Source organism: Sturnira hondurensis, unplaced genomic scaffold (genome assembly GCF_014824575.4).
Source record: "Sturnira hondurensis isolate 20B ecotype Veracruz unplaced genomic scaffold, ASM1482457v3 Scaffold0019216, whole genome shotgun sequence".
Lineage (NCBI taxonomy): Eukaryota > Metazoa > Chordata > Mammalia > Chiroptera > Phyllostomidae > Sturnira > Sturnira hondurensis.
In genome coordinates, this window is record NW_028091847.1 from 490,615 (window position 1) to 503,184 (window position 12,570).

The 12,570-nt window shown below is 44.6% G+C and overlaps 1 protein-coding gene across 1 annotated transcript in view; it reads left to right on the forward strand.

Annotated features, from left to right (window-relative positions):
• Window positions 1–957: 957 nt before the first annotated feature.
• The window catches only part of ETV5 (ETS variant transcription factor 5), a 57,407-nt gene continuing 45,794 nt past the window's right edge, over window positions 958–12,570 (forward strand). Inside the window, exons 1-5 of the mRNA XM_037027532.1 lie at window positions 958–1,119; window positions 4,166–4,284; window positions 4,423–4,510; window positions 4,632–4,679; window positions 4,773–4,823. Coding sequence (XP_036883427.1) covers window positions 4,240–4,284; window positions 4,423–4,510; window positions 4,632–4,679; window positions 4,773–4,823 — 232 coding nt within the window. The 5' untranslated portion in view covers window positions 958–1,119; window positions 4,166–4,239. The remainder of the gene's footprint in view (window positions 1,120–4,165; window positions 4,285–4,422; window positions 4,511–4,631; window positions 4,680–4,772; window positions 4,824–12,570) is intronic.

The following is a 12,570-nucleotide window of genomic DNA, read 5'->3' on the forward strand; positions in this document are numbered from 1 at the left end:
ACTCTGCAAGCCCTCTTCGGAGGAATTTATGTTTCTAGGTCGGTTGACTGGTTGGTGCGGTCCCCAAGAGAGGATTTCGTTGAGCGCCGACCCTCTCTCATCTCACATCCAAAACACACTCTGACGAGGTTATAAACCGCTATTAAACAAGGGGAGAAAACGGGATTTGGTTCAGCCTTAGGCCTTGCTGGAATAAAATAGTAACTAAGATCTGTTTGAAAGCTCAGATTTTAAAGAAAGATACTGCTTATTCTTCCCCGCTGGAAAGCTGGTTAAAGGAAATTAAGGCCTCTCTTAAAGGTAACTAAGATTAGAGGGCTCTGTTTCCGTTTTCTGTGTTTCTGTGGGCCGAAAGCCCAGGCCGGTCAGCGAGTTTCTCTCTGGGTGGAATTATGAATTCCTCTAGCCTGAATTCTAAAATGACAACTTTGCTTGGTGCTGCAGCTGTGAACTTCTGTCGCCCAGCGGCCGAATCCTGACGATGCCATTGCTAGTGGGAGAAATGGGTGAATGTGTAAAAGGGAAGAGCTGTGCTTCGGTGAAAAGTTGGGAGAGTGGAGAGGAGAGAAGTAAATGCAGTTCCTCCGAGGATCGGTCCCTTTAAGTGCTTCACTGACTCAGCTAAGCTTCCCCCTCAGGTCGCGTTTTTTATGAATGAAAAACGTCCTAACATTCATTATATAAACAGCCTGTGCTGATTGGCCCATGGCCCCCAGTGCATAGATTATGTAAAACAGACCCCTGAGGGGTGGGGAGGGACGCGCTGTTGACCAATGTGAGCCGGAGTTGATGGGGCGGTTTGGCTGGATTTGCCCGCAGACAGGGTAAACAAGAGGTGATGGACAGCTGCAGTAGCAGCCTTAGACCAATGGAAACGCAGCTGGGCTAAGGCTGTGGACCAATGACAGCGGGTGGAGCAGCGGGCCGCCGGGGCCGGGCCAGCGCTCCAGCTCGGTTGGCAGCTGCGGCGCAGAGTCCAGCGGATTGTGCGCGGAGCGGTTCAGTGTCCCCAGAGCCGTTCGGCCCTGCCTTTTGCTTAAGCGCCCAGGCCCGGTGCGCGCGTGCGTGAGCGCGCCTGCGCCCGGGGCCGCTGCAAGGCGGGGAGAGCCGCCTCCTCAGGTGAGGGGGCGTCGAGGGGGCAGCGGAGGGGGGTGTCCAGGAACGGGTCCGAAGGGCCTGAGAGTTTAAGGGCTGATTCAGAATCTTCAAATCGGGGTGCACTTTTAATTTGGGCTTACCCCCCCACCCCTGAGGCTGACCTCCCCCCCTCCTCTCGTCTCTCAGTCCGGTTCGGTTCCTGGGAGCCGTCGGGCGGGGGTGGCTAAAGGTTCGGGAGCGCAGGGATCTGGTTTCCGCACATCGCGGGGGAGGCTCTCCGAAGCTCGAAGTAAAGGGGCTCCCGGGCGGGGATGGGGGGCGCGGAATTGCGGGGCTTTACAGTCTCTGGAGATCTGAGATCCCTGAGGTGACTTGGAGGCTCGCGAGAAGAGACGCTCGGGGGAGCTTTGCAGTGGGGGGGAGGGGGCCCGAAGCAGCTTAAGGGGGGATATTTGAGAGATGATGCCCCCAGAGCACCAGGAGGGGTTAAGTGACATTAGGCATGTGCCGCCTGCGGGGTTGGGGGTCGGCCCGGAACTTATGCAGGCCTTGCAAGTTTCAGGTTGTAGAAAGTAGACACCGAAGCCCCCAGCGGACTGAGAGCGTCGGGCTGCACGGCGGTCGGTTCTCGAGAAATCGGGGAGCATCGCCTGGGAATAGTTGAGGGGAAAAAAACGGTGCAGAGGGGAGGGTGGAGAGATGCTGGAGCCTCGCGCTGGATTAGGCATCTAACTGCATTTTCGGAGGAGAGGGGACCCTTGGGGGGCACTGAACTCCCGGTTGAGGGTGGGTGCCAGGGAGAGATGTTTGGAGGTGTCTTTCGGGGAGGGGGAGGAATTGGAGGCGGTTGGTAGCGTCCGGTGCCGCAGCTCGTTTTTATGAATGTGGGCGACTTTATGAATGAAGCGGGTTTCTTTCGTCGGCTCATTGCTCCCTGCGGCTTTTTTCCCCCTTTTTTTGTGAATGAAGCATTGAGCTTCCTAAAACGCTGGGGTGAGGGGCCTGCGTCGGAGGCTGGGCGTGCGTTGGGAGTGGGGGCGGGGATGCATCTGAAGGAGTTTTCATGAATGGGGAAGGCTGGGAATTGGGTGGAAGTGTGTCTTGTTTTGTGAATGGGGCCCAGCGCGAAGGATCCAGTTACAGCCTTTACCTGATGTGTCGGCCGCAGCTTGCTCTCCCATTCATAAAACCAGGCCCGCTGTGCGCTGCGGGGGAGGGGCCTCGATCGCACCGCTGCGCTGTGTTAAAGTTTTCCTGGGGGCACCAGGAAGGGAGGGGGGTGCAAAGGAAGTGATTTAACTCCTGGATGAGCTGGAGTCTTCCCTTTAGGCTTAAAAATATGTATATAAGTACTTTGAACATGATTTTTTCTAGCCCTTGAACTTTGAGGACTGAATTAATGGTCCTCAGTGCCTTTTTTGGATTCGCTTACGGCAGCTTCTTTTGTTTAATTTTTTTAAGAAACAGTTTTGCTCTTCATGGTGAAGTATTTTGCAACGTGTTTCATTGTGAGACTGAGAATTTCTCTGCCTCCAATCTCCTTGCCCCTTCCCCAAGAGACACTTAAAGAATTTTTAAGGCCACAGTTTAATGGGACATGTTTTTGGAGGGCACATAAGACTCGTTTTCATGACCCTCAACTCAGTGCTGGTGATTCTCAGATTTTGTTGTACAACGGGTTGGTGACATTTGAGGAAGGTTTTATTCTGAGGAAGGCAAGCAAGCAGGCTACCGGGAGTGTTTTTCTAGGGAGCTATGAACTGTGTGCAGTTTTGCTTCTCTCCCTCTTTGACTTGGAAAATATCTGATTACTTGGGCCAAAGTGCTGAGAGAGGAGGCTGGCCCTCAAGGGTTTCCTTGCATCCTGTTCACCAAAATTTGATATGCTCTACACAGTGTGAAAAACAAATTGGATGGAATTATCCACTGAGAAAAAGTTCCCTATTTAAAATTTATATACAAGTTAAGCAAAAGAATTATCCTTAAGCATTTTACATTGCTTAAAGTTGGAGTAAAATTGTTTTCTCCATTTTGTTCGCTTAACTGAGTGTTGTTTTTTTTTTAATTTGGAGAATAAAACTGAGTGTTCTGGAAAGTAGTACCTACCTAAAATTGTTATTTTATTCCTCCCAAATTAGAAAAAATTCCCTCCTCTCCATTTTGACCCCCAAACTCTCTTCCTAGCCCCAAGACTTGACAGTACTGGAACAAGTTTAGGTTTTTTTGGCATGTTTGGGAAATATTGACATGACTATAAGGAAAAAATGGAATTTTCTTTCCATGGATCTTTTGCTCTTAATGCTTTTCAAAAACTGTCTATGGTAGTAATGCATTTAAAATGTGTGCAGTGGAATTTAGTTTTCTCTATTACTTTTCATAGCTATTTTTTTCTTTTAGAAATTGGAGGTGGTCTTAGATATCTCTGAGTTGCCATGGAGATTATTTGTGGTACTACAGACACTACACCTGTTTGGACAGGTTTAGGTTTTAGAAAAGAGTGTGTGAAGATAAGTATACCTCTGATCAATACATTCATGGAACTATATATAGTGTTTTACCACTGACCTACAAAATACTTTTAGAAACACTATGTATGTCAGATTCTTAATTGCCAATAATTTGGAATGCTTAAACCCAGTTTTCTACTTCCTGTCACTATACTGTCAAAATTAAATTATGTGAAAAAAATAACACCCCAAAACCTTGCCACTACAAATACCCTGGAGAATTTTCTATTGGAGAGAACTTGAAAACACCCTTTAATAATGAAAATTAGGTCCTTTTCTTTAAAAAAAAAATAGGGGACAGATGATAGCAAACCTATACTCTAACAAGAGAATGAGAAAGAGAAAAGGATGAGGAAGTAAATGGATTTGACACTGAGCAGCACTATGAATCTTTGATGCCCTTAAACCTAGCGTTAGTTCTGCAAAGCTAACACCTTGAGTGGGCTTTAAGTACCTCAAAGAAAGGCAGTGATTTGCACAGGCCCTAAAGAAAGAGCAGTATAAAATTATTTCATTTCTCTCACTCCCCTCAGTTAAAATCTCCCATATTCATATTACAGGAGGACCCTTTACCCCCCAGAAATTACTCAATGCTGAAACCTTTCAAAGTGATATTAGAGACGTTGGAAGCACCATGGATGGGTTTTATGACCAGCAAGTCCCTTTTATGGTCCCAGGGGTAAGTTTATGTGGCTTTTGGTTTGTTTTGTCCTCCCTCTTCAAATTTGAATCTTCTCCTTATTGGTGTAGTGCTACCAACCCCTTTCAAGACCCCTTTATTACCCTTGAGTCTTCACTGTATGTTTGCCTTTTTCAGAAATCTAGATCCGAGGAATGTAGAGGGCGGCCTGTGATTGACAGAAAGAGGAAGTTTTTGGACACAGATCTGGCTCATGATTCTGAAGGTAGTGAAGCTTTCCCCTCTGTGTGGTGGCTTCCCCAAATGGCTCCCAGTGAGAGCAGTGCGTAGACTCTTCTCCCTAGCAGAGGAATTCTCATTCTGGTGTCTTCTGTTTTCACTTCCAGAGTTGTTTCAGGATCTCAGTCAGCTTCAAGAGGCTTGGTTAGCTGAAGGCAAGTTTCTTGGCTGTCCTATTTTCCGTATAAAACATTTTACTTTGCTTTTTAATGCAACTGAAAGGTTTAAAATAAAAATCTCTTTTCCAGCACAAGTTCCCGATGATGAACAGTTTGTCCCAGATTTTCAGTCTGATAACTGTAAGTATCTTTCTGGTGGTGGATCGTTTCTTCTGAAATCGTTTGGTCTTGGATTGTACACGTCTAGGTCGCTCTTACCAGCTGTAGTCAGCATGTTTGGATAATGGAGTACATTTTGTTTCTTTTAATAATTAAAAGTTAATCCCCAAACTTTTGTTTAACTCTTTATTGTAATTATTTCTAAAGTGCTTTTTATTCTGCTGCAGGTAAGATTTAGTGAACATGATTTAACCCTAAATTTTTTCCCCTGAGAATATTGTAAGGCTTCAAGCTCAAAATTGTAAGCTAATTGACATTGTATATAGTAAGATATTGGGCCAAACATCCATTAATCAGACTTTATCTTACAGTGTTTTCTGTTTGCTTTACAAATTAAGCCTTTGATGCAGATCATGAGGCTGACATTTTTTTTCTTTGAAAAGCTCAGAAAATTGTTCGTAGAAGACTCAGTTAATTGAGGCTTCACCTAACATTGTCAGTTTTGTTCCTATTTCTGAGTTGAAAAGAGTGGTTATGGGGTGACCTGACTTACTCCTATTTTACATGTAGTTGTCAGGACTTTATCGTTCAGAGAATAGTAAAAACTTTCAAGAGATGGTTGTTAAATGCTCATGTCCTTGAGATAACAAATGCAATGGCAAGCTCAAAAGACAGCTTGCTCTCCAAGCTGGCAGGGGTGTGGTTAGCTTTGCACTGATCTTTCAGAGCTGCTCTCAACAGGTTTTGGGAGCTTTTATGGTCCAGGCAGAGCTATCAAGGACAAAGCTGGCTGATGAAATTTGAGCAGTACAGGGCAGCTCTAGAGAGCATTAGTCACTGGCGAGTGAGCAGGTTTAAGAGAGGCCTGGAGAAAATGCTGCCTCTCTCGAGAGTTGCATCATAGAGAAATTCATGTCTCTTAGTCATAGTTTATAATAGCAAGCACCTGAGCCAGGCAAGGATTCAATTTCTCATTTTGTACCAACAAATTTTTCCCAGCTTTGTTTTATCGAGAGAGACAGACAGACAGAGACCATAAGAGAGAGAGAGAGAAAGTGCCCTGGGAGAGGTGTCTTTGGGTCCCAGTAAAAGCTGGGTGTTCTAAATCATGAAAGACCAGAGGGTACCAGGTAAACATTCTTTAATGACAGGTCTCATATTCAAGCCGCAATGCCACGAAACTTTAAAAGGGGGTAAACTATAACCCCCGGATGTATGGTCGCCTTCGCTTTGTCACAGCTTGCTGTGGATGTTTCCTCGGGAAAGTAAATGATGTTAATTTTTGCCCTTTAATTGCTTTTAAGTGATTGGGAAGCTTTGCCACTGAAAAACTAAATAAAGATAACCTGCAGTGTGCGTGTGTGTGTGTGTGTGTGTGTGTGTAAGATAAAAGGTAGGATTTTGTAATCCCACTCTGTTCAGTGTTGACAATTTGACACAGCCTTTCCAGTTCCTGCTTAGAGCAGCAGAAACTGCAATCTGTTTGGGAGGTGGCTTTCTTGGCAGAGGTTCATTGAAATGCTTTTATGACACTTTGTTTTTTATCCTCACCCGAGGATATGTCCATTGGTTTTTAGACAGAGAGAAAGAAACATCCATGTGAGAGAGAAACATTGATTGGTTGCCTCCCATACACTCCCTGACTGGCAACCTAGGTATGTGCCCCCCTGACCAGGAATCAAACCAGCGTTCTTTTGGTGTATGGGGCAAAACACCCCATACACCCCAACTGAGAGCCACACTGGCCAGGGCTTGTTTGTTTCTCTGAAACTCAAAAGAATTAAAAGGGAGGTGAGATGACTGCCTTCAAATTGATTTTGTGTGCGAAAGCAGAGTTATATTCTTCAGAGAAAGATGTCAGCACCCAGGATTTATATTTGAAGAGATATTTATCTGCAGGAATAAGCTAAAGGGAAGAAATCAATAAATGTTTTGGCCCCTTAGAAGTAATTTCTGCTCAGTGAATAGAATGTGTTAAATTCTTTAATTAAATTGCCATACCTAAAATGGAGGAGCTTTGGGAGATATTTATGCTTACCAAGTGTGCTCTGTTTTTTACTTTGTTTGCTTTTTGCTTTAACTTCTTAAGGTTGAGCTTTTCTGTCTTTTAAGGATAAAACAGATGGTTGAGTAGCCTCAAAAAGTATTTTAATATTCGTTCCCCCCTCTCTGACTGTTATTTCTGGAGATGGAGGGTCAAGAAGAATAGATTGAAATAGATCCCCTTGCCTTAGAGGTTAAGGAAGATTATACAAATATGAGATGGTGTATCCTTCATCCATCCGGCCTTGCTATTACGTGTGACTGGTCTGATGATTGTTGTTAAAACTGACTGTGTGGATGCATGAATGCTGGCAGAGCCCAGGGCGGGGCCCACTCTCTCTGTATCTCTCAGCCTTGGGTTGGGGGATCAGCTTCCGTTCCTGTCACCTTCTGAAAGAGTCTATGATTATTCCAAGGGAGGGAGACACTCATTCAGATTTAACGAAACCCTATAAATTGGTTTGAATCAATCAATCCACAAACTATAAAACAAACTGACACTTGGCTGGTAAAGAAAACCTTTTCCCTACAGTAGCAGAAGCATTTGGAACAAATACTGTGTGGCCTGCTGCTTATAATAGTCTACCTTTCCTATATGAGAGAGAGAGAGAGAAATATTAAGTAATGTGGGTAATTGATTTTATTTTAGCATGTCAGTTTTGAAGATTATGGCATACTTTTTTCAGTAAGCACTTATAAGGTCAACTTCTAAAGAGATTATATCTTGTCGGTGTTCCAGATTGAGGTTCCTACCCATAGGCATCCATCCAGTGTGATTTGAATAAATGAAACCATTGTTCTTGTAAGCCATATAAACGCCAAGCTTACTTCTGGCTATATAGATTTCACCCTACCTCACAAATACTACAAGCATTGATGAAGTATCCCCATATGGAAACTCTTAAAGGTCAAATTCAAGGGAATAAAAAAATGTAAGCTATAGCCTATAGGGATTCTGCCATTGCCCTCCCCTCCTCCCCAATTGTCCCTTGGTCCTGAGAAGTGACCTTGGAGATCCCAGGTTGTTAGAGCTGGAGCTGCCTTGCAGAGATAAGGCAGCTCTTGTCCAATCCCTTCATTTTACAGAGGGGATAATGCAAGGTCCAGTGCTGGAGAGACTGACTAGTGTGGTAGGGGCAAATAGAAGGGGTTAGGTGAAATGAGAAGAAGACATTATAAAATATCCTTAAAGAAGCTGTCATGAAGCTGCAGAGCCAGGGGACACTTGGCATGTTAAGGGACCCTCCGGGCTCTCCCTCATTATTTCAGGTGCCTTGAGACAGCCCCCAGGAGAGCTTTAGGGAGACTCCAGCTGCCCAGTTGAAAACCTTAGTTCTTTTCATTCTGTGACCCTGAGAAACTTAACTGAATATCTTGGTACTTTGAGTGTGTTCCATGTAGGACTCGGAAGAGAGAGAGAAATTAATAAAATAGAAAAATTATAAAGCTGACATGTTACCTAGAAGACATATTAGTGTGTGTACAGATAAAACTGTGTATTGTATAGCCGATGTATTATAAATGAGTGTGTGCATATCTATATAAATGAGTGTGTAGCTAAATATGTGCATTAATTGACACATAGAACTACCAAACCATGTAGGAATGTGTCAGTAGATAGATGTGTACACATTTTCACAGAATTAACTACAAACCAAAACCATGGGGAAGATTGGAACTCAAAATTCTTAGGTTTGGGGTGGGGTGGGGGTTACATTCATTTTTCCAAACTGAGTGCTTGGGCACTTAAGGATATTACTGGATTTTAGCATATATAAATAATTTTTAATGCAGGTTTCAGTTTTTTTTTTAAAAATCATATTATTTCAGCTGTGATATTGTGAATGTTTACCAACATTTTGAATACATAAAATATTTTATGCTGGGGAGAAGGCATGAGAAGATCTTATTTTAAAACCATGGCCTCCATACCAAATATAGTTTAGAGAATTGTTTTAAAATCCAACGACCTTATTTTCCCCTTGAAGTGTTCCTTTTAGATACGTGTTTCAAAAAGAATGAGTGGACTGGAGGAAGTACGAGTAATTTTCTAAGGACTGTCTAATTAACCGATGGAATTGACTTTTCATAAATACATTGCAATAGATGGCTGGAGAAATAGGATTAACTGTTATGACAGCCTTTGAGCCTAAAACACATTGATCTTAATCCTGTTTCAATATGAGATTATTCAGTTGGGTTTTTTTCTTTTTTCCTATGAATGAGGTTGATACTGTAGTGATGGTCGGTGCCTTCCTTTTGGAGACGACTCATTGTTTTTTTGGTCCCAGAGGTGGTAGTGTAAAACTGGAGGTTTACTTGCTCCGTGGTCTTGGGCCATTTGAATCGGAAAGGATCATCCTAAAGTCTTTGTAGTTACAGAAGGTAAAAAAGAAAATGATAGGCACTTTAAAAAATGAGTGTTGACAGAGTCAAAGCTGTCTATTTGTCCTTTTCTAGAGCCAGTAGTTGGGGAGGTGGGGAGGAGAAAGAAGAGAGCTGAAGGAAGCAGGAGGAAAGCCTGGGGTGGGGAGAGATTATTTCGCTGCAGGGCCACAGCCCTGCTTTCAAAGGCTCCACAGGCCCACCCACTGCCCGACCACTGAGAGGGTGCTAAGTGATTGGAAACCCTTCCTGTTTTGATCGCCTCCAAGATCCGTAGACTCAAGAGTTAAGAAACCAAGACCTAGAGATCCCATTTATCTACAAGAGCCCTATGTTTATACAAAATGTTTTCCTCTATAACTTTAATTCAGATAGGCTTATTAAAAACCATGGATTTTCCTCTGCCTCTTAGATATCTTTCTGCCTGTAGTCCTCTAATAAAACCTTGTAACCTTTGCCAGCCCTTTGAGTTTGGTGAAAAAGACTTGGATTGTCTGGTAGATCACCCAGGTAGATTCCAGAGGTAACAAAATCCTGGCATCAGTCGTGAGATGACTGTCTATCCCCTTCATCTTTCTTCACTGTTACAAGATTGAGACAGGTAGTTGATAGCGCTGAGAATTTGTGCTATCTGCAGTTTCTACCATCTCGTGGTACCATGTGGTAGGGTTAGATGGAGTGTGTGATTCTGTACCAAGAGACTGTACCCTCCACATGTTTCTCCAGTTCTAGTGATGGTGAAGTACATCCAGGCTCAGAGGCCGACTGTCCCCGTTGGGCACATGGTTGCCCTTGAGGCAGCTTGGGCCCCATCTGTGCCTTGGCACACAGTACTTCTCCACTTGGAATCCAGAGAGTGCAGTCTTGTCATGTTGCAGCTCCCAGCTCTTGGACAGGTGCCAGGCATGCTGATGCCAATACCAGATTAGGTTGCTTTTTTAAAAATTCATTTTGTGAACTCATCAAGCTCATTTAACAGAGGCTTTTTGGTCGTCAGTTTCTATCATTGTCCCATCCCTCTCAGAGGCTCAGCTTAAAGGAGGGGCAGAATAGTAGGCCCGTGTGAGTGTGTGTGTGTGTGTGTGTGTAACCAGAATATAAGTACACCTTTGGGCCTGGCAGCTAGATAATGGACTTGCAACTCTTCTCAGGGAGAAGAGCTCTCACGTAAAAGGATCCTGCACAGCAAATTAAGGAGGCTCCCCTGTGTAGGAGAAGGAAGCATGGAACAGAAAGTCAAGGCAGAGGGTACAAGATGCTAGGGAGCAGGATAAGAAGTAGCTTTTAAAAAGCCAGGAGTTTGAGACTCATCTGCAGAACAGCCAAGACCTCAAATCTGATTCTGTGGTCAGAGAGACTTCAGAGAAATGCTTCCTCAGTCACCGCCTGAGTCCACTGGGGGTGGGGGTGGCAGCAGCAGTGAGAAAAGGTAGACATCAGACGTTTGAAAATAGCCAAATACTTTACAAAAACAGAAACAACTAAAATTTATTTCCTGGATTTAATTTTCACAAAGTTGGTATGCTTTTCCTTGAAATAAAGTCTGGTTGTCAGACTGGCTTTATCAGATCTTTCTCAGAGTGATTATTGAAGGTTGAAAAAAACTCTTAAGAAACCAAACCAGTTTTTAGCCTTGTACTTCATTTACATTGCTCTTCCAGTAGATTTCACCCTGCGTCTTCCCTTTTGATGTCCCATGGGCATTCAGGAGGAATTAGAAGCCTTATAGGCTGGATGTAGATTTAAGAAAAGGAACTGTGAATCTGTTCCTAAGAGGTAGTTTACCCCCATCTCCTGCAGCCAGATAATCTAGTAGTGTCTCCAGAGACCCTCTCCCTTGGGGAGGAAGCCAGGTGGCTCCCGTTGCAGCATTTGGCAATGAATGCAAAAGCCAAGGAGTCTGGAAAGGCCAACTTCCAGAGAAAGCTGTCGTCTAATGCAAACCAGCTCATCCCTGGGGCAGGAGAAATACCACTGAAGTCTTTCTCTCAGCTGGTAGCCACAGTTAGATTCTGAACCAGGCTGTACAAGATAGTTTTCTTCTGCTTTTCCCCTTTTGCCAGAGGGCACTTGCAATCTCACTTCCAGCAGACTTGCACACCCTTGCAGATTTCACCCGGAGTCTTGGCCATCTGAATCTTAGGGTGTGGAGCAGGCAGGAGCCTGCAGTGTCTGAATTTCTTACATAAACACAGCTCGCTGGGCAAGCAAGCGTCCCTGCGGCGGCAGCTGGGCTCAGCTCAGAGTGCCTGAGCAAGCTGAGCTGCAGAGTCCCCCTCTTGCTGAATGGAGCATTCCAAATTAGTTGTGAATGGAGGGCGGGGCTCCCTTGCAGACTTTTTCAATGAATAACCAGACCCCATTGTGTAGCCTGTGGAAAAACAACCAACTCAAACAACACTGGGACTGTTAGAAATGTGCTTGTGATTGGCAGCTTGGAGAACCTCCAAAATTAGTTTCCTTTGGCTTTCCTGCTGCTCCCTGTTCTCCTGGCCTGGACTTAATGGGGTTTGAGTTTTCTTTTAAGTGTTGACTTTAACCCTCCAACTGCCAGGCCGATGGCCTGGATTTGTGGGGAAGAGCCGTTCCTGACCTATCCGCCCCCCTTTCTTGGTCTCTCATTTTAGACTGTGGCTGTCTAAAGGCAGTGATAATAGGAGAAGGTGGTTTAACTTCCCTGGGGAGAGAGGTGTTGAGACTTGATCTGAGGAAATTACCCTTTTATCTCCTGTTTCCCATGGGGCTGTGGCTTTAGCTTCCCATTGAAGATTCTTGCCTGCTCTTCTGTTGCAAACTCCAGTCTTGAGTCCAGGCCTGAAAAACGGGTGCTTACTGCGCCAGTGCAGACATTTCTTGTTGAGGCTTCCACTTCAGCACAGGAGTGACTGAGCTGTAGTTTCTCTCCTCCTTGGCCTTCCCTCTTCTATTTAATTTCCCACTGTGGCCGGGTACGTGCCATAAAATGACACTTCCCAGATGGGTACTCAGCTCTGGCGGAGCCTCACTATGGCTGTGACCCTTGCAGTGGGTACCCTTCAAATGCTTGCTTCTTCAAATGAGCAACCCAGCAAGTACCAGAAAGAACAGCCTCTGAGCAACCCCCAAACCAGAGTAGCCTCACCCCAGAATGAGGCCAGGTTCTAGGGGTACACTTGTCTCAGTAGCACCTACCCCAAATACCCTCCAGCATCTTGACTAAGACCTCACAGGCAGCCCTAAACCAAGGACTGTGTGGGCTGGACCAGGGCTGTATGATAAGCATAAGAAGGACAGTTGGTTAAAAAGCAAAACAAAAGTTAATCCTAATCCAGTGCCTTTTCCTCAGAGTTTTTTAAAGAGC